Below are 21,105 nucleotides of genomic sequence, written 5' to 3'. Positions count from 1 at the left end.
CTCATTTTGTTTGGTAATCCCTGTGTCGTATAGATTACTCTATGTTTCATCAGGTAATGATTTTCTCCTAATTCTAGAAAATATTGTTTCTTTTTCAAGTGCGTTGTGGAAATTGGAAGTACATCTTATACACACACTGTAAGATTGCACCTGTGTTCATTGGAGATATAACAATTACTTATTAGATATTTGGATTTCAGTAAAGCTTTCGATGCCATCTCTCCCTGTATCCTTCTGAACCAAATGGCCAGCACACAGCTGGGTAAACACATCATATGATGAGCAACAGGCACAAAGCGTCAGAGTGAATGGGGTAACATCAGACTGGTGACCTGTTACTGGTGGGGGGGTTCCACAGGGCTCCATCTTAGGCCCTGTGCTCTTCAATATCTTCATAAATGACTTGGACACAGGCTTCGAAGGAGTACTGAGTAAGTTTGCAGATGATGTAAAATTGGGAGAAGCTGTTGGCTCCCTCAAAGGCAGGGAGGCCTGGTTGAGACCTCGGCAAATTAGAGGGCTGGTCAACTACCAACCATGTGAAGTTTAACAAAGATAAGTGATGAATTCTGCACCTGGGATGGGGCAACCCTGGATGTGCATACCTTGATATCTGTTTGTGTTCATTCTCTTACCCCATTTATTCAGAACGTTTGTGAGACAGAGACAATTACCGTACAAATTTTGTGTCAATCTGTAAGAACCTGGGTAATGTTGCTATTCCTGTATCTGAAAGAGAAATAGATGCTTGCAAGCTGTCTGAGAAAATGTTGCCTTGTAAGTTTAGTATTCTGTGGTAATTGCAAGATAGGTTTTCTGTGTTTTATTTTAAAACAAAACTTGCAGTTACAGTGATAAAAATGTTAAAAAGACTTTGTCTTTTGACTAATATTGTCTTTTTGATAGTAAATGCTACTTGTTTTATATGCAACTAATGATCAAAATCCTAAATAGAAATATCAGTAATATAAAAAGGCTAATATTTTTGAAATAATTTGTAAAAAAAATCCCAAAAGCAGACAGTGCTTATAAAAAAAAAATTACAGCGTTATAATTTCAATTCCTGCAGATAAAATTAATGTAGAAGGCCCCTGAAAGTAACATGTACAAACATCTGGGCAATATATTTTGATCACCTTAAAATCACTTTTCTTAATTTCTAGTAAGATCAGGCTTCTTTTTTCCCCCATAATTGCTTAGAAGAGTCAGCACAGTCATCTGCACTGTGGAAAATCAGTCAGAATTATTGGTGGATATATTGCATTGCTGGAGTGGGACCTCAAAAACATATGGAGAAGGCAGGAAAATTGCTTTGGACTTGCTTAGGCAGACTTCCCGTGAGTCTCTACAGGATGCTCCATTGGGTCTGGCATCATTATTGCTTTCTAATTAGGTAGCAATTCCCTTCAGGAGCTAAGCAGTTGCTAGAGATGACAGGCTGAAGAGCTCAAAAGAGCTGCTGCCTTTATAGCTTTTCTTAATTGCACCATTAGAGGCTACCGAGAATGTGATCTTTCCCAGGTTTCAACAGCTATGGTGAATAGGAATTGATGTCTCTGTTGTCACTGAAAGAGAGTCTGGCTAGTAAGAATGGATAATGAATTAAATGCTTTTTAAATTAATTTGATGAAGCTCTATGCCATCAAGCCCAATCTTCTGAATTAAACCTCAGCCATCAGCATCTATCTCAATTAGGGTTTGGGCTATCAGGGAAAAAAGTGAAGAGTTAATGGTCGGTGCCAAGAGAGGCAAGTGATTTAGGGGTAATTGTGGCACAGGCAGAGGTCACCGGTGTATATAGAGGAAGGTCAGAGTAGTGCTGAAGTTCTTTTTAGAGAGTGCAGTGGTTGACAGCAAGTTGAATATGAGTCAGCAGTGCCCTGGCAACCAGGAGGGCCAACCGTGTCCTCGGGGCTATCAGGCAAAGCACTGCCAGCCTGTCAAAGGGGAGGATTGTCTCGCTCTGCTCTGCACTGGTGCGGCCTCACCTTGAATATTGTGTGCCGTTTGGGGTGCCACAGTATAAGAAAGATATTAAGCTCTTAGAGAGTGTCCAAAGGTAGACAACAAAGATGGTGAAGAGCCTTTAGGGGAAGCCCTGTTAGGAGTGGCTCAGATCACTTTGTTCAGCCTGGAGAAGAGGAGACTGAGGAGACATCTTATCACAGTCTACAACTTCCTGGTGAGGGGAAGAGGAGGTGCAGACACTGATCTCTTCTCTGTGGTGACAGTGACAGGACCCAAGGGAATGTCCTAAAGTTGTGTCAGAGAAGGTTTAGGTTGGATATTAGAAAAGAGTTCTTCACCCAGAGGGTAGTTGATCACTGCAGCAGGCTCACTGGAGAAGTGATCACAACACCAAGCCTGTCTGAGTTCAAGAAGGGTTTGAATGATACTCTCGGACACATTGTGTGACTCTTGGGGATGGTCCTGTGCAGTGCTCAGAGTTGGACTCGATGATCCTTGTGGATCCCTTGCAACTCAGCGTATTCTGTGATTCTGTGAAGAGTAGTATTTACTGCTGATGTATGCTTAAGGACCAGCAGAGACAGGCTGGAGTCTGGACTGGCTGGAAGAAATTACTTAAGTTTAGCTGTATGCCTGGGTGATTGCAATGAGTAGCAGGTTGCTGCACTGCTGTGGTACAGTGAGTTGCTGCACCAAAGCCTAGGATTACCTAACGTTCATTATTAAGATTAATGGGACAGTAAGAAGAGAAAGAAATAGTGGCATTGGTAGTTCTATTCCTATAAGCTTTCAGCCAAGGCTTGTGATTGAGGTTTTTTCCACTGCCAGCATGTTTTCTTTAGGTAAGTATACTTAAAGTTTAGACTACAACAGTGGTTTAGAGAATATAGACTGAACAAGTTAATTTTTTTGTGTTTTGCATTGGGATTGCTGAATTGGCTGAAGTTTGGGAATGGCAAGAACTAATAACTTGTGGATAAGAGGATGGTGGTTGAACTTGAAGCTGATTTTAGTGTTGTGCTGGACCTTTCATGTTAGTTAATAAAGCGTTAATGGGCACTAAATATTTACATGGAATCATGGTACAAGTCGTCAGAAAAGAAATCCATTGAAGATTCTATAAATACATAGCAACCATATCCAACTCAGGAAGTGCTTGAGCTAAAAATTCTTAGGGACTGTTAAAAGTATTTGCCAACTATACTGCATATGCTTTATGCTCTTTGTAGGCTTTCAGTTGCAAGTATTGTTTGAGACGAGATGTTGGGCTACAGTTCACCCATGTTCTCATTCAGTACTCCTGTTCTTGTGTTTGTGAGGGTAGCCCAGTGGTACATCTTTGTGTTGCAACATTTGTTTTATTTGAGAGAAACGGTTGCTATATTATTGTAAAACCTAGTTAGAATCATATATAGATGCCTAGCATGAGCTAGGTCAGAGATGAGTATGGCATGGTGGTTATAACTAAGTTCTTCTAGAGACTTGAAACAGGGTTAACATTTTGGACAAAAGACATTGAGTATACTAGTCCCGATGTTTGCAATATTTGGATTAGGTGTATCCATTTTATGGTTATTTCTGCCCCATTTATTAGAAACTAGGCTGTCTTTAAAAATACAATTAGTTTTGAGTGTTGTGGTTTAACCCCATCTGGCAGCTCAGTGCTACACATCTGCTCACTTACTCCTCCCCAGCAGGATGGGGGACAGAATCTGGGTAAAAATGAAAAAACTTGTAGATTTAGGTAAAGACAACTTAATAGGTAAAAAACAAAGCAAACCAAGGAATTAATTCAATGCTTCCCATGGGCAGACAGATGTTCAACCATCCCCAGGAAAGCAGGGCTCCTTCACTTATAGTGGCAACTTGGGAAGACAAATGTCATCACTCCCAACATCTCTCCCTTCCTTCTTTTCCCCCCAGCTTTTATTGCTGAGAGTGACAATATATGGTGACGTGTGCCTGTTTGGTCACTTGGGGTCAGGTGTCGGGGCTGTGTCCCCTCTGGTCCCTTCTTGTGCTCTTCAAGCCCACTTGCTGGCAGAGCAGTGTGAGAAGCAGAAAAGGCCTTGACTCTGTGTAGTCACTGCTCTGCAATAACTGAAACATCCCTGTGTTATCAGGGATGGAAACACTGTTTCCATCACAAATCTCATATAAATCCCCTCTGTACAAGCTGCTGTGAAGAAATTTACCTGAATCCTACCCAAACCCAGTACAGCTACTCACTGGACTTTGCAAGAGAATGAAGATTTATATGAAAAATTTTAAACCTGCACTGCATTCATAAGCTGCTTTACAATTGTAATTGGTAACATATTACAATATTTTTATACTCTTACTACAAAGCTGATTCTCGATAACTTGGGAGGTTCTATCTCAAATATCTCAGTCCAGATCCTTTCTAACCGAAGCAGTTAAGCCTTCACAAGGCTTCACTCACAAGGGAGTGAGCTGTAGTGTATCTTGAGCAACAGCAATTGTTCATTTCCAGTTTGCACCTACTGTCCTGATTAAGCTGAGGATGTTTTGATATTACAGGCTGTTTTAGCAATCTGTTAATTGCAATATTTCCAAAGATAAACAATTATATTCATTTGAATGGCTGTACAGAGCATTTTTGAAGGATTTATTGCTTGTTTGCATTACCTATATTGACAAGGCATTTCCTGTTCTCCCAAATAATTTAGGGGCAACAGAAATCTGTAATGGCCCAGGATTCCAGGACATCCAACTACACAACTAAAGGGAGAATTATCAATGTGCCTTAAAAATTAACTATCTGAAACCCTAGCAAATGCACATACATACTTTCTGCAGATGTAGTAATGTAGTAATCTTAGGTTCAATTTGGGTGAAACGCTTTAGTTCATAATTGTTCTTCCAAAGTTATTTGTTGCATCATTGTACATCTGCAAGCTCTATTACTGTACTCTTGCACTAATACCTAAATTCTAAGCTAATTAAAGCTAGAGACATTCCTGAAGATTTTATATTGTTCTTCAGTATGAAAGATTCACTTTTCATTTATTGTTTTTTATTGTCTATTTGGTTTGTAAGTAACTTGTATTTCCAAGGGCACTAATTTTGTTTGTTGCAGAAACAGAATTTTTAGTGATAGCTTTTTCTGGCCAGAAAGATGAGGATCTTGCTTTCAGCACCTGTGCTTCATTCATTGAAATTTTTCAGTGTGTAAACACAGTATAACTCTAATCGATATAGTCAATTTGTTGGTAATTTTTCCCCCCTTTGGTTTACCTTTAACTTTCTTTTTTAGTTTCATGCTTTGTGATAAGACAATGGGTTTTTCCCCAAGTAAATAAAGCAAACATCATAAAATACCATGTAAGTCGACCAGTAAGTTTAATTTTTTAATAACTAGATTACATGTTAATTAGGAAATTATGTATTCAAATTAATTTTCCTAGTTAATTCCAATTAAATCAATGAACCCCTCAGAGCTCAGCCTACTTGTTCTGTAGATTTCAAACTTCATGGACTCATGGGCATGAAAACATTAAGTAATATCCTAGTGACACTAAATGCTGTACTCCCTACTAGACTTAGTTTTAGGTTTTTCTTTCCATGAAACTCAAAGCATTGTCAGAGGATCTTGCAGGCAAACACTCCATGAGCCATTGGTTGAAGACTGTACAATCAGATTGTGCAAGAGAAGTCTATAGACTTCTATTAAGATGAACAGTGTAATGAGCAGCGTAAGAGAGAAAAGCAACTTTCAGCAGAACTCATCATGGCTGGGCTTCGTGAACGAAGATTTGAGAAGGACTCTATCCACATTTGCTACAAGCGCGCTGGTGGCTAAAAAGGCCAATGCGAGATAGACAAGTCCGGTTGCAAAAGGCACAGCAGAAAGACTCCTTAGGCAGTATTGGCAAGACACAGTTCTTTCTGCCTTGTCTTTTCTCAAAAAAAGTGCTGTTAAAAGAAAATACTAGTAATTGTGTTTTGAAACTAGGGAGCATTCTTAAAATATCACATTAGAGACTGTTTGCCTTGGATTATTCATCTACTTAAGCAGAATGGTCTTTATCTTCTTCCATGTGAACTTTATAATCACCACTGAAGAAATGGGATTTCCTGGTTTTCTTAACAATGAATGCAAAGTGCTTTTGAAATGAGTTGGCCTAAATCCATAGAAGTACTGGCATGCTCTGCCATGCAGACACTTCTATTTCTTAGTTAATTGCTTGGTTGCCATACAGAAGGGACAAAAGGTTTTTACAGAAGCCAACAAGGAAGTAATGCCAAAGAAAGGAACAAAGCACAGTTCATTGTTCTTAAGATATATGAGTTTGAGTATCAAACCTTAGTGTGAAAAGAGGTGTTGCAATCTTCTCTGTTCTTATAGCTGAATCTAAGGTCAACTCGGTTCCTTTAGTAGGAAACCCTGGGAGAAACAAACTCAGAAAAGTTATGGTTCTATAATTTCTAAGGTGCTGTACAGTTATATGGGGAAATATGACTTCAGGTTCCCTCTTTGAATCAAATTATTTGAAAAGAGATCTTCATCTTCCTTGGAGGACAACCAGAACAAGTGGATGCTCTATGACTGTACTGTTAGTAGTTTCTCACACAGAGCTTGGGGGAGGTAAAGTCCCCCACGTGGCATGCTCCTTTTCTTCTTTATTTTCGTCCAGAGTTTGACAGTTATGTGCTACTTCAGATAGGCTGTTCCAAAAGGTATAGATCATTATTCTCTCCTGAGTTGTGTCTGATGTCAAAGAGTTCTGATGGCTAATTATGTGCTGAGCAGTCCAGTGTTTTCTTTTATTGGTTTTAAATTTGCTCTAGTTTATATTAGACCCATTGTTTTTTCTTGTATCATAACAAGAGATAAATAATCCACTCTCATCTATGCTGCTCATTATTTTGTTCATTTGCTCCATTCTCTAGAGTTTTGCCTGTTGCCAAATTTCCAAAGTTATTTTTACATTGCTAGGGTAACTGACCTAAATATTCTATTTCATGTAAAGGACATAAAATTGATTATACTGAGTGGCATTGTACTAATTTGTTGTATTGGACATTCTGTTTCTAATGTGTCATAGTGTTCTATTTACTTTCCTTGTCTGTACTTGAACAGAGTTCTTAATAATGACAGATAGCTCCTGATCCTGAAGTGTTATCATTAACTGAGAACTACATAACCCGTAGTCATTTTCTGCTAGTTGGAAGAACAGTGCATTGATCAAATGCAGACCATTGATTTGGTCTGCAAATTGGATGTAGCTGTTACTTGCTTTCAAATCTATGACTGCAAGATGCAGCTCAGACCCCTTCTTATCTGTGGTAGTCTGTTCACTTGGTCTGTCACCAACACCTTTTGAAACCGGTTAACCTTAAAGGATTTGGGACAGCTCACAACAGCCCCACCTGGAGCACTCAATTGTAGCTGGAATTCTAAATTGTAAAGACCAAAAATCAAGCAATATTTATAGGGCAACAAATGCAATTGGGCTGAGAACAAGGAGAACAAACTGAAAAATAAAAGTTTTAAAACCCGCAATGCTTCTAGACCCCTACTTTCTATCAGTTTTTCTTTGAAGTAATGTCCAAGACACACCACTACACCTTACACAATTTGCACAAGGGATTTGGCATGCAGGGTTTTCCTCCCTGCTCCTAGAACCTGGAAAGCAAAACAAGAGGGAACAACTTACTTTTCATTAATATGCAGACACAAAAGAACACATGGACTTCTAGCTGGCAGTGCTAAATATGAGGCTAGGTGACCATTTCTCTGAGAAAATGTGTGTGTGTTTGAAATAGGCTCATTCTTGACAAACTACTGAGGTCTATTAGTAGTTCATCTGACATCTACAAGGATGTCAGCTATGTTTGGAAAGGAGAATATTACGCTTGAAACTAGTGATCTAAATTACCAACCCCTTTAAAAATAATATGCCTATAAAGATTAATCAGTTGGTGTTCATCTTTTCTTTCTATCATCAGTTTAATTTTCCACAGTTTGATTGTGCTTCACACAGAAAGCACTCCATGCATTGTGAGGAAGAAATCCTACCCCAGTACACAAAACTGAAATGACAATAGCCGTCGTCATAGGCTTTGCAAGCAACTATCATTGCAACATAAATGCTTTCCAATTATTTGCTCTGCTCATCGTACCTAAATTGCGTTCTTGGCTTGAGACTGCCCAGATGTGAGGGCTCTGAGCATTTAGATTAGTGTATTTTAATTCTGCAGAGAATCCTTTAAGTTTTGGCTCCAGTGTCCAAAATAAGATTAATGGTAAGTCACTGTAAACAATGCATTCATATTTTAGTTTTATTTTGTAATTGCTGCTGACTATTCTAATAATAAAGAAAAACCTATATTGCCTTAGCTGCTTATTAGATCATCTGGTTGTGACTCATTGCGTTCATTCCTCTTCTGAAGAATGGCACAAGGTATGAAGAAAAAAGAGCAAATCTTTTTGCCACAGAGTTAGTGATACTTGACCAAACTTTTTCATAGCCTTTCCAGATTCTTATGAACTTTAGTCTTACCATGGTTTCTGCTGTGGGTTTATAAGATATTCAGATGCTACTTTTTATAAATCATTTCGGCGATTGGAGTTTAAAAGAACTTCTGCTATAAATAAGGTCTTTAAAGGAGCCTTTTGAGTTCTGAAGAGATTAAGGAAAAACTTAAATAATTTCTCTACAGGGCATATTTGGAGAGAACCTGGAACAAACTGTTTGTTCTCTACCCTTTTTCCTAATATAAAAGCCTCTACTGAGGCCAGAAATCATTTCTTCTGACTGTTCAAACAATCCAAGGAAAGGGACCCTTTTTTTTTTTTAACTGCCTCACACTGTCTTTCTGAATTCTAAAAAAAACTGTATAGTGTCACAAAATTATTATTGTCTGGTGATCCAGAGTGACATGAGTACTGGGAAAGGAAGGTGGAGTAGCCATGCTGTTCTGAAACTAAATACCAATACTTCTGTAATTCTCTTGAGAAGACTTCCTTCAGTCTTGCTGCGTTCCCTCAGTAAGGAATGATCATAGATAATTTACAGATAGATTTAACTGTTTTAGGAAGACTGCTCCTTAGACTTCATTGACCATGTTGACAAGATCTTGCTTACAGAGTGGGGTAGTGTATATGTCCACAGGCTAAATAAATGACTATGTGGTTTAACTTGAGAGAGCACACTTCCTTGTGGGCTTGTTTCCTGTCTCTCTATTGAATCTGAAGTCTCTGAAAAATTTAGGTTGCAATCTGTCTGCAGTTTTTTCCCTGCTGTGTTTCTCTATCCTGCCATCCCCCATTTCCCTTGTTGGCACTACATCAATTATACCAGTATTCTTGGAGAAGCTGCTTAAAGGGCCAGAGGTGAATTAGTGCCAACTTCATGGTGTTTCTCTCATTTGGCAATTTATTCTTCCTTTTTCTCCTTTAAGGTTTATCACAGGATTAAAAAGAAGTGTACCCGTAAGTTAGTTTAGAAAATACTCTTACACAATGAAGCCATGCAGCCTGAGCATAAAATGCCAGCAATTTCCATTGGCCTTGTGTCATATAGTTTGTTTCAAAGAATTCTCAGTGAGTTATAGTGTCATCATGGCTAGGCTTCGTGAATGAAGATTTGAGTTATATTATTCAGTTCTTGTAATAAATGAACTTCTTAATAACCTTATTCCAAATACAGTATTTTAATAAATTCAGTAGTCTTTTTTGATTTGTTATTTATGCTTGGAGACCAATTAAATCAAAGTTATTTATAAATTTTTCCAAAAGTTTATTGAATTGTCCTTTTAGAGATGCAGTAGCATTGGGCTTCCCCAGCTTAGTTTAGACATCTCAGTCATAGATTGCATTGTTTCCATGTCTTCCACACTGTTAGTGTTGAGGGTATTCTGTTATTTCAAAGTGTAGTGAAAAGTAATTTTATGTGTGGAACTAAGTTAGGAATGTCTTTCCATATCTCATTGTTGCTTTTTAAAAATACGCTTTTTTATTATTCCGTTATTGTCCCAAAGCAGTCAGAAATCTTATAGCAAGAAATGAGGAGGGGCTCTGATTAACATGATCTAGTGGAAGGTGTCCCTGCCCTTGGCAGGGGGGTTGGAACTAGATGATCTTTAAGGCCCCTTCCAACCCAAATCATCCTATGATTATATAATTCTATGAATTATTGCAATTATTATTTAATTTTCTTTGGGAATGGCTTCAGAGCATCTTTATCATTATTATAAGTGAAAATTCCATGCTTCTCTATAAATATTTAAAAGAGAAAATGCTGACTTAGAGGTAGAAAAAAAGATTTAAAAAAATTAGTAGTCCTTGAATATTTCAAATCACTGCATACGCCATTCATATTTCATCTGAAGTAGGAAAAAAGTACAAAAAATGAGAGTTCTAAATTATCATTTTTTTGCATATGTAAGAAGGAGTTGTATTTAAACCAGTGTTAAAAGGAGTCAGGTTTCAAAGTATCACAAGTGTTGAAGCTGTTTGTACAGCTAGAATTTTGGTTTTTATTGTTCTTTATGCATTAGGCTAGTGCAGATGCAACAGATTCTTTGAAAAAACTGGAACTGATAAAAACATTCCTAGTAATCCAAAGAAACTGATAAATACTTCAGGGTTTTCAATTGCTTGTTAAATATTGAATATAGAATGAAGCATCATTTGAGTCTTCAAGAAAACGCTGGAGAAAAAAATTGTACCATTAATGAAAGATCAAAGGCAATAGAGAGTCAATTTACAGATTACTGAAGTGACAAAGATGAAAAAGTAAAGTGAGGTATCACTCTGTAGAATACATATTCCTTCCAGTTAGAGAGGTAGAAGCCATGTTTGGGAATTTTTTACACAACAGAAGGCACAGATGGTATTGAATTTTCACAGCTGTCTTCCATTAAGAGTTACTGGTAGTGTGGATGAATGTAGCTAATGTCTAGACAGTGAGAAATCTTTATTTTTACCCATTTCTTTGTCCTTACTATTGGTAACAACAAAACTATTATGAAATCACAGAAAATGTTCATTGAATGGTGCATCTGGGAGCCATCTAGTTTCAAACTCCCTGCTCAAGCAGGGTCAGCTTACATCAGGTTTCTTAGCTCCTTGTCCATTTGAGTTTAAATTGTTTCCAAGCACTTTAATTCTGAAGATCCAAATCCCAGATTTTTAGATGAGCATAATATTTGCTTTTTTCTAGTCATCAGAACTTTTCTCAGTTGCCATGGTATTTTGAATATGATTGACAGGAACCTTGGAGTGACTTCAGTCAGCTCTCTCGGTACCTTTGCTCACATCCCAACTAGCACCACGGAGCTGTGTGTGTCCAGTTGTCTTAAATGCTGTCTAGCTGCCTTCCTCTACTGTAGATAATGCTTTGCTCCCTCAGACTCTCTAAGTAGACTCTTGGACTGGGAGGCCTGAGAGCCAAATTTGCAAACAAAACCCAAGACAGAAAAAGGCATTGAGTATCTTGGCCTTTCCCATGTTCTTTGTCATTAAGTTCCCCACCCCACTGAGCAGCAGACATGCACTTTCCTTACTTAGTCTTCCTTTTGCTGCCAGTATACTTATAGAAGCTTTCCCCCTTTCCCTTAACATCCTTTGATGATTTCTGCTCCAGCTGAGCTTTTGCTTTTGTAATTTCATTGCGCTACACTTGAGCAATGTCTGTTCCCCCAAGTGGCTTGTCCCTGCTTCCACCTTCTGGAAGATTGGGCTTAATAGTATTTTCAGTTGTCACTTGCTACACACCATTTTCCCTAGTCAGACTATTCATTTATGTAGTTCGTGTTTGGCTTTAGAATATAGTCATAAATCTCATTGCACTTATATAGGAACAATAATTGAGTATTGTGTACAACAACTGAAAAAGAGCATATGTGTATTATGACACTGTGATCATTTTATCTGAAATGTAAAATGCTTTTGCAATCAGACTGATGCTGTAAATCATAACCAGATTTCAGTTTTTTCTATGAAGTCACCAAAATCTCAAGAGAAAGCAATAATTCAAAAATTTAAATTGTGTGTATGGTTTTATATGCTATCACTGGTGGTTTGTACATCGGTGTAAATATCCACATTATATGATATGCAATATATGTACAGGAGGTATAAAAAACCCCTGTTCTCTAATATCAAAAAAATCCCAAAATGGAAGATTTCCCTTTGAAATCTCTTGAAGATATCAGTTCCTAAAGAAATTAAGCTTTAATTTTTATTAGAAATATTTTTTGGCACCAATTTGTAAAGTTAGCTCTTCAGCTGTAGCCCAAAACACTGTTATCTTCCTGATCTCCTGGACATATTTGTAGTAATTCTGCTGTTCCTCATCAAAAAAAAAAAAGAATAAAAAAAGGAAGGTGCTTGTGTTTGGTATGAGGAAGGTGTTTGTGTGTGGTATGAGGAAAGGAAAGAGAAAACGACAGCTTCTTTAGCTTTTTATGACTGATGTGTATCATATAATAGAAATATCGTGTTACCATGTAAGTATATTCTTAATGCTGCAGCATACTGCTGAGTATCAAAGAGGAAATTCTGACCTTAGTCTATTTTTCTAGCGAGTCAAAGTCTGTAAGTTTTTTTCCATAATAAGATTTGTTTAAACCCTTTTACTCAGTTCTTGGTGGCGTGTTTCTTCTTGAGTCCCTTCAGCTTCTTCCTTTTGTTCTTTTGAGTGAACAACATCTACTCTTTATTTTCAATGGGTTTGGGAAAATATAATTGTGACCTGCGTGTACTTTCTTTGCCTCCAGATTTGGTAGTTAAGGAGGAAGGAGCTGATGTATTCTCATTCTAGCTAATTCAGATTTTGGTCCACTGTATGCACTGAAAAAATGACACGCACAGGTACTACTAGTGCTAGTTGGTGGCTATGAATGCATTGTGTATTAGTCTTGTGAAAATCCCTGCAGTCTCAGCAAACTGTTTGCCAGAGTTCTGAAACCCAAGAAGAAGGTAGTGAGAGTGCTGGGAGCACAAAAGGCCCTGAGAATGTGAGAATGAAACTACCTGGAGACAGAACTGGCTGGTCTAGCAGCTCACAGATTCCTAGAAGTGAGTCTTTCTCCCCAAGATGAGTTTTACCCTTGGCAAGCTCCTTTTTTTGGTTAAAGAAATAAGTCAGAAAAAAAGAAAGAAAGCCTTCATATTGGGAAATGAGTTGAACTGGATCATGAATGCTGGGGCTGGCACAGGAGGGGAAAGATAACAATGTGTCTTGAAGCAGAGGAAAAGGAAGAGGGAGGAAACTGTCCTCAGATTGTGGTTTTGTGCTTCAGCTATCCCATTTACCTCAGCAGGATTCCTCATATAAATGCATTTAAATATTTCATTAGTTTATACCTAATAACACCATCTAGCACTTCTATAGGCTTGCTTATCTTAGTGACAATAAGTTATTGTAGTTACAAACACTAAAATTTCTATTACAGTACATTAAAAAAAGAATATATGGTAAAAATCTCCTGCTACTGTTGTCTAATATATTATTCATTTTTATTCATGCCACTATGTGTTTCCCAGGGCACCTGCATCTTCCCAGGTAGGTGCTTCAAACGAGAAGTGGACATTTCCTATTTGGCCAGAATGGAATGATGCAGATATCAATGCAGAAAAATGGGATCCTGGGAAACCTGGAAAAGAAAAAGCTGGAAAAGGTCAAATTTCAGTAAGTTGTGTGACACATCCTATTTCCCTTCATTTTTTTTACTTGTATTTAGTAGAGTATTTGTCACGACTTCAAAATAATGTGTTACTGATAAATCATATCGTATCTTTTCAATGTGTGTGAGTAGTTCCCTATTAAACTGCAGTAATAAACTAGAAGTATTGTGCATCGTTTATTTATTACTTTTTAAGTTAATTGTTTACATTAATGCACACAGTGTGTACATTAATGTGTGCACCATAATGGTTTAAAAAAATTCATCCCCAAAATCTATTTCATAACATAATTAAAACTGGGGATGTGGGAAGAGCTGAACTGTTGTAGTATGTCAGAGAAATCCCTTCTCAGGGCAGTGCAGTTTCTGTGAACTCAAAAGGTTTGATGCACCACTCATCCGTATATTTTTGCACACCTCAATTTCTGGACCGGTGAAATGCTGTCTGCAGTTCTAATGTTCAGAGAATGATTTGAGGGATATTGTTATTTTGCAGAAAGTAAGTGCCTACCAGATGCAGAAAAGTTCCTCAGTTTTCCAACTTTGGAATGAATTATAAGTCTCATATGGAATTTTTACTCCTTCAAGCCAGTTATCATTGCAGAATGTGTCTTTTATGCAGAGTAGTAGTAAATGTATTTCTGAAAGAATTTCTTAAACTTAGCATTTTAAGGTGATATTTAAATCCATTAAGTGCCATGCTTAATCATCTATTTTATGTGCCAATTCTGCATTGTCCATATGTTTCTTCTGAATGTATTCTGTGTACTATGTATATGTTGGCATATGTGTTTGTAGATAATTTTTTTCTTATCCTGAGCCTTAATATATTATACTCCTAAGGGGCCAAAGTATTGTTTTCAGGTATAAGTTCTCTACTGAATACTGCCATTAACATGTCAAGTAAATAATTTCCCTTTGTATCTTTCTTCTGTTCCATTATCCCATTTTGTGTCTTTGGGCTGTACTTTTAACATTTATCTAGCACTAATTTGTTAGGTCTACCAGACATTATTATAATAGATAAACTTTAAAATCTGAAAACACAAGAGGCATTCTGAGTAGTTTACTGGATTCATCAGTTCTTCAGCTACAAGCTATATGAAACATTGTTCTTTTTACATGTTTAAAGAAATCATAAAATATGTTGGCCACAGCAGATGAATTTACAGAACTAAAGAATTTTGTAATGTGCCTCTTTTGATTCAAGCAGATAGCCAGGATTCAATATTGTGTAGGCTATTTCAGTTAGAAACAGAATTAGTAATGGCATCCAGAACCTTTGAGTACACTTAGAACAGGAATATGAGCAGTCCTATTTTCTTGTGTGGGAAAAGGAATCAATTGGAAGTGATCTCTATCCTTGTAACACTAAATCTCTTTTACCAAGGGCCCCTACACAATAGCCTCTCTTAGAGCGGTACAGTGGACTGCAGATACTGTGCATTTGACCTTATCTGTTTCTCTTGTGTCTGTTTCTTCCATGTCCTTCCTGTAAAACTTGTGATTGAGACTCCTGTCCTTAGAGCATGAACTCCTGATACCTGGCAGTTGTCTCTTATAGCCACATTAAATAAAAGATAAGTTAAACTTGATTTTGTCAGCCAAGTTTAGCTGAACCTACAATATTTTTCTTCAAAGTATCTTTGCACTAGGAAGCTAAAGAAGGGTACATCTTTCCAGATTTTTTTTAGTATTTCTTTGTGTGGTGTTGGGTCATTCCATCTGCCTCCTTTCTCTGGTTTATCTAGTGTTTAAGAGCTAAACTTTCCTGTTTAGCTCATGTTTCATCCAGCCATGAAGTCAGGGTTGGATGTCTCTGAAAGTAGAATAAACTCTGTTAACATAATTCTTCGTGGTCCAGGCTACAAAACTTTCTTTAAGCTTCCATAAAAAAACAAAAGTAGTCCTGAAAGATTCATTTTCCCCCCCAACTAATCTTTTTTCCTTCAGGTACTTGAAATAGCTTGTTGCAGACCGTTATGTTGAAGGAGCTTACAAAAAAAAATGTGGGGAAAGTATTATTTGGGAGTCTTTGGTTTGTGTCTGGTTTTTACACTTTTGTAATGTATTTTCTTTTGCCTTCCTTTGGTCAGTAAGTACTTAAATAAAAGGCATTAACTATGTAATTGATTAGTTTCTCAGTCAACATGACCTGAATCAGAGGCATCTCTTCATCCTACATTGTGCTATTAAGTAAACAAATATAATATATCATGATGACTTCTGTGCACACAGAGGATGAGTATCACTTTAGAAATGCAGGTTTGAAAATTATATGGGACTCTCTCTTTAATGGGCTAATTCATTATGCTGTACAATTATAGTTCTCTTTGGTTTCTGTAGCAGTGTTAAATGCAGGGAACATGCTTTGTGTCTAAATACCACTCTAGATATTTACTTTCAATATTCAGTTAAAAAAGCTATAAAAATACGTGAGTTAGAAAAAGTACATAGAAACAACTTGGTAGAAGAGTACCTAACAAAAGCTTAAACTTTTTTTGGAGAGCTTTCTGAAAGGTGGAAAAGAAAAAAATCAGTTCATATAGACCTATTTAGACAGTGCAGGCCACATAAACTTTTCAGGACAATATAAGTGGCTTTTGTGCTAAATTTTTATTTTGGGCTTTGGGCTCTTGTACTTCAGTTGTAGATACTTTAGTTCCTTTTTATGCTATTTTGCTCCCTAAGTGAATTATCATGTGAGCAATATATTATTTTAAATCTTGTGGAAGATACAATACTGTAATTAATAAAAAATGTTCCATTTTTGTGCATGCATATTTTATGTAGCAGTTCTTTGATGATCCTGAAGGGAAAATAAAGTTGCCAGCATCCTTAAAAGTACATTCATGGAAACGTCCACAAGAGTTTATAACAAAACAGGTAAGAAACAAGCAAGGTCATGATGAAAAAATGCTGCTCACCTAGCTTGTCAAAAGTAAAGGGAAATTAGTAGAGGAAATTAGTTCAACAGGTAATACCCACTTGACCACACAGGGTCATCCTGTCCAGGAGACTACTGTACAGCGAGGAGTCAGTGATCCTGTGTAACAGCTGTAACAGCTAATTTGTCCTGTACACACAGCTTGGCCCTGAGGCTGGTGTGGTGCTTGCTGGCTCTAAGTCCTGGGCACTGAAAAAGCTCAGATAGCTCATGGTAATGGAGGAGCCTGCAGGTGGCTCCTTCTTGTTACTGGCAATTATACCACCTGCATCTCCTTCCCTTTATGTAACCACAGCAGCACCTTCTTATGTCAACATACTTTCAATTTTACAGGAGAAATGATGAACAGAGTTGTTTTCTTGTCAGAATATCCTGTCAGAATATCCTTTCTATGGATTGGGTCTGCTGCTGCACAGATGGATCACAGACCTACTCGATGCCACACAACTTGGTTTTCCCAGTGTCTAAAAGGACATCATGTTGCATATGCTAACCCCTTTCATTATAGTTAGCTCTAATAATAGCATTTTCAATGATACTATAAGGAATCTGAGTGCCTTTCTTAGTGGGATAAGATCACCATGAACCAGCACTTCCTGGTGCAAAACATCATGGCAGTGTATCCTCCCACATCTGCTTCGCTTTTTAACTCCATGTTCATTTAGAAGACAACTGGCCTTTCTATTTTCCTTTGTTTTCTTTTATTCTCACTTAAAAATCAGCTTCATGGCAGAAAAATGTCTGTTTATTCCAACTAAGGCTGCCCTTGAGCAGGTATCTGAACTAAATATTTATCATGAAAACATCAACTAACTTGACCAGAACAATAGTATATTTTTTTCCCTTCAGCTGTTGTATATCTCTGGGCTATACACAGTACATGTCCATGTCTTTGACAGTACTTGTCTGGAAGGTAACCATAACATTTTAAAATTATGCATAGCTTTTATTTAATATATTTTTTAAATTATTTACAAAGAAAATAAGCAGCCTACCATTTCAAAGTTTAGTATCCTCTAATGCTGTTAGTAATCTTAAGTTTTAAAGTGTTTTGCTTCAGAAGAAACACTGAAGTTTTAAAGCACTTGGACCATCCTTCCAGCTTTTTCAGGCTTGTCAGTTTTCCTTTTGTCAGCTTGTCAGTTCCATTTTTTATTAAATAGGCACTAAAGAGGTCCAAGTTTAATTTTTAATGGAGGAAGGAGGAGGGGGAGGTCAGAGAAGTAATTGACAAGACCGAAAGATTGGATAGGAAATGCTGCCAAAATGCATAAACTGAGTGGAGGTATCTGAAAGATGAGGGCAAGAGAGCTGGCAGCCCAGAAAGCCATGGAAATATGTATCTATATTAAAAGTAACTTTTATCTTTAGAGCACTATGAAGAAAGCATTTGTTTTCTTTAAGACCTGATAAAAATTTTGATGCTTCTTTTGGTCCAATATGTGTTTTAAATCGAGAAGCAACGATTACTAGAAATTTTATATTATTGTTAAAAATTAATGTAAATGTCAAGTGATGAAAGACTATTAAGAATGATACATGTTGCTACCTAATCTATTATTAACTATAAAAGAAAGTGTAAACAAGCCTGTTTAGTGCAGTAAGCAAAGAATCAAGCAATGATCACTAGTATGTGATGAGAGATACATTTAGTTCAATAAACTACAATCACAGTACCTTATTTCTGAACTGCCTCCCTAAAGGAAATGTGTTGTATAAACAGGTAATAGTCATCAAAACTATGTAATACAGTCAAAGTCACCATTTATATACTGACAATACCGCTATCTAACTGACCATGAGAAAATAATTCCATTTGAATCCTGGTGGATGACTTTGAGTCAATGCTATGCTCATGGTTTAAATGCAAAACTTCAAATATGCTTAATAAAATGAAGGAATATCAATTTTTTTATGTGATTATTCCATTTGATGCTCTTTAAATATCCTGGTAAAAAAAATTCTTATTTTTTAAAAATTTGGAACATCTGCATTTTAAGAAATTTCTAGTTTGCAAATCTCTAATGAATATTTGCCAAATGTCTAACATTTGCATGTCATTACAGTTAAATGTTAATGTTAATTTAATTTTTCCAGGTAATTTAGCTATGGACTTAACTAATTTACTTTCTCCTAGGTTCCTGTTGTTGTCCAAAATGAAACTTCATTTGACCTTGTTTCAGCAAATGAGCATATATTTTGTAGTGAGGTAGGCAGAAATACGTCAAAAAAAAAATTAATTCATTCTTCTTTATCTCTCTTTAACTTTTTGAATTTCACTCCAAATTTCTACCATGAAGAAATAAGTTGTGACAATTTTTTAAGTGGAAAAAGAATGATGGGAATAAAATGGCAAGAAATAATCTAGATTTTTATAATTAGTGTTTACCTTCTTTAGAATTTGAAAAATTAAATTGACTATGAATCGAGATTTTCCAAACTTTTTTGTTAAATATATATATAGTATATGAGCTACTATAATTACTACTGGATAGTACTGTCTAAAAATAAGAGCAAATATAGGCTGGATTAGAAAGAATTTATATTTTTCATTCAAACTTTCCTGAAGTCTTAGTGTGCCCGCATGTATGCGCAACTGTCACCCAGCCAGTCTCTCCAGAGGTGAATAAATGAATTTCTACAGATCATGGGAAAATATAAAATAGGTAGTGACAAGGCATCTGAGTGCCTTACTGAATGTAATATTACTTCATAATTTCTATTTCATTCAATGCTTCAATGAAAATTCAAAATTCAGCATCAGAGATATATGAGAGGAAACCATCAGAAAACTGGTGGTGTAAATTTTGAGGCCCACAGAAATACTAATTAATTTTAGGGCAAGTTTCTTCTTGTAAAATCGTATTTTCACTCTAGTTTATATAAATCACTGTAAAAGTTTGGTAAAACTTGTGAAAGTATGGTATAAATCAGAAATCTGCATGTTATAAAAACACATGCACTAAAGCATGATTAGTTAAAGGTTCTATTTTAAGTTTTAAAAATTATTAAATACTTTTAATAATTTAGGATTTTTTTTACCGAGTATAAATAATGAGTATTAAAGCCAATACTGATTTTTAGTAGCTGTCTTGTAATAAGCAGTAAAACAAGTGACAGTTCACAAGTCCTGTAACATAAAATTGTATTTCCTTGCTTGTCTTTGTTAAATGATGAACAACATAATTTATATTGTACCTTTCCTTAGTTTCATGAAGTTTTGTGTTATTGTACGTAGATATTGTAATGCTTTTAAGAGAATTTGTACCAGTGAAATTAGTTTTTCCATTAAACCATATCTATGCTTTTATGTCACTTCTTTATTTACAACACAATCTGTTTTAATCTCTGATCATTATAACTTGGCTTTTTTTTTTCAAAAAGATGTTACTTGAAAAAATTTCTATTTTCCTCTGGTTTTAGCTGATGAGGTGGATTGTAAGTGAGATTTATGCTGTCTGGAGGATATATAATGAGAAGTCTTTAACTAGTGAAATACCCACACTTTTTTGGAAACCATGGGAACATATTTATGCTTTATGTAAACCTACGAAGGAACACATGCCACTGTACAATAAATTCGGAAAATATGTATTGAAACTTTACTGGATGGTGAGTAGTTTCCTCCAACAATATATAAATATGATACAGCTAGCATAGCAAATTTTAATGGTTAGTGTACATGTATTTTATAATTGAAAAGATATAGATTTGTAGAAGTGTTGACACATTGTTGATGCTTGTTAATAAAAATACAATCTTATAGTTCATGTGGTTTTTCTGTACAACTTAGAACTTGATAAAACAGAGTTATTATTGAAAAGACAATATTCTATTTTTGAAGTTTTGTAGGTTTGAGGCAAATGTTTGGTAGAATCAGACGTGGCCCACACCTTTGTTATGTTAGGATTAAGAATACTTCTTATTGTTTAAGTAACTCGGTTGACTTTACAGAGCTGTTTGTATCCAGGTGTATTTAAAAGTGTTTAAAGACTTCCAGTGTGAGGACTATTCACTGCAGATGTACTGGTAAAACTGAAACATCCCATGAGTTTCTAAAGATAACAGACAGAAACATCTAAACACATTTTTCAGTCAACAGGAAACACTTAATTTTATATTTAACCTCATTTTAATAAAGAAATAATCACTGACACAAACTTTTCTATGTTGATAGGGTTATTCTGGTTACATTTGTCTTTTGCAAACAGAATATGTGACAAAACACTAAAACCTATAACTGACCCTATTAAAATTCCAGTTGCCCAAACTTGAATATATTTTTTTACATAGTCAATTGGAAACAGAAAGTTGGAAGTGACCTTCGCTGTAAGGGGAAGCACTTACCTGATTTATGTGCCTGTGCCTTCATCATCCCTTACTCATGGCTGGGCTTCGCGAATGAAGATTTGGGAAGGGCTCTACCCACGTTTGTTGCAAGCATGCTGGTGGCTAAAAAGGCCAATACAAGATAGGCATGACCGGTTGCAAAAGGCACAGCAGAAAGACTCCTTAGGTGGTATATTCTGCAA

The 21,105-nt window shown here is 36.3% G+C and overlaps 1 protein-coding gene across 6 annotated transcripts in view; it reads left to right on the top strand.

The window, feature by feature from the left end:
- Positions 1 to 21,105, top strand: part of ADGB (androglobin) — a 108,723-nt gene that overhangs the window by 3,730 nt on the left and 83,888 nt on the right. For 5 of the 6 annotated variants that reach the window (XM_027739533.2, XM_027739535.2, XM_027739530.2 and 2 more), the window contains exons 2-5: positions 13,487 to 13,631; positions 16,420 to 16,512; positions 18,711 to 18,782; positions 19,997 to 20,185. In XM_027739533.2, the coding sequence (XP_027595334.1) occupies positions 13,487 to 13,631; positions 16,420 to 16,512; positions 18,711 to 18,782; positions 19,997 to 20,185 (499 nt within the window). The remainder of the gene's footprint in view (positions 1 to 13,486; positions 13,632 to 16,419; positions 16,513 to 18,710; positions 18,783 to 19,996; positions 20,186 to 21,105) is intronic. The other variant, XM_027739531.2, reaches the window with a different exon arrangement.

Source organism: Pipra filicauda, unplaced genomic scaffold, assembly GCF_003945595.2.
Source record: "Pipra filicauda isolate LSUMZ 115617 unplaced genomic scaffold, ASM394559v2 scaffold42_size3861933_pilon, whole genome shotgun sequence".
Lineage (NCBI taxonomy): Eukaryota > Metazoa > Chordata > Aves > Passeriformes > Pipridae > Pipra > Pipra filicauda.
This window is presented reverse-complemented; position numbering and strand designations above follow the sequence as displayed.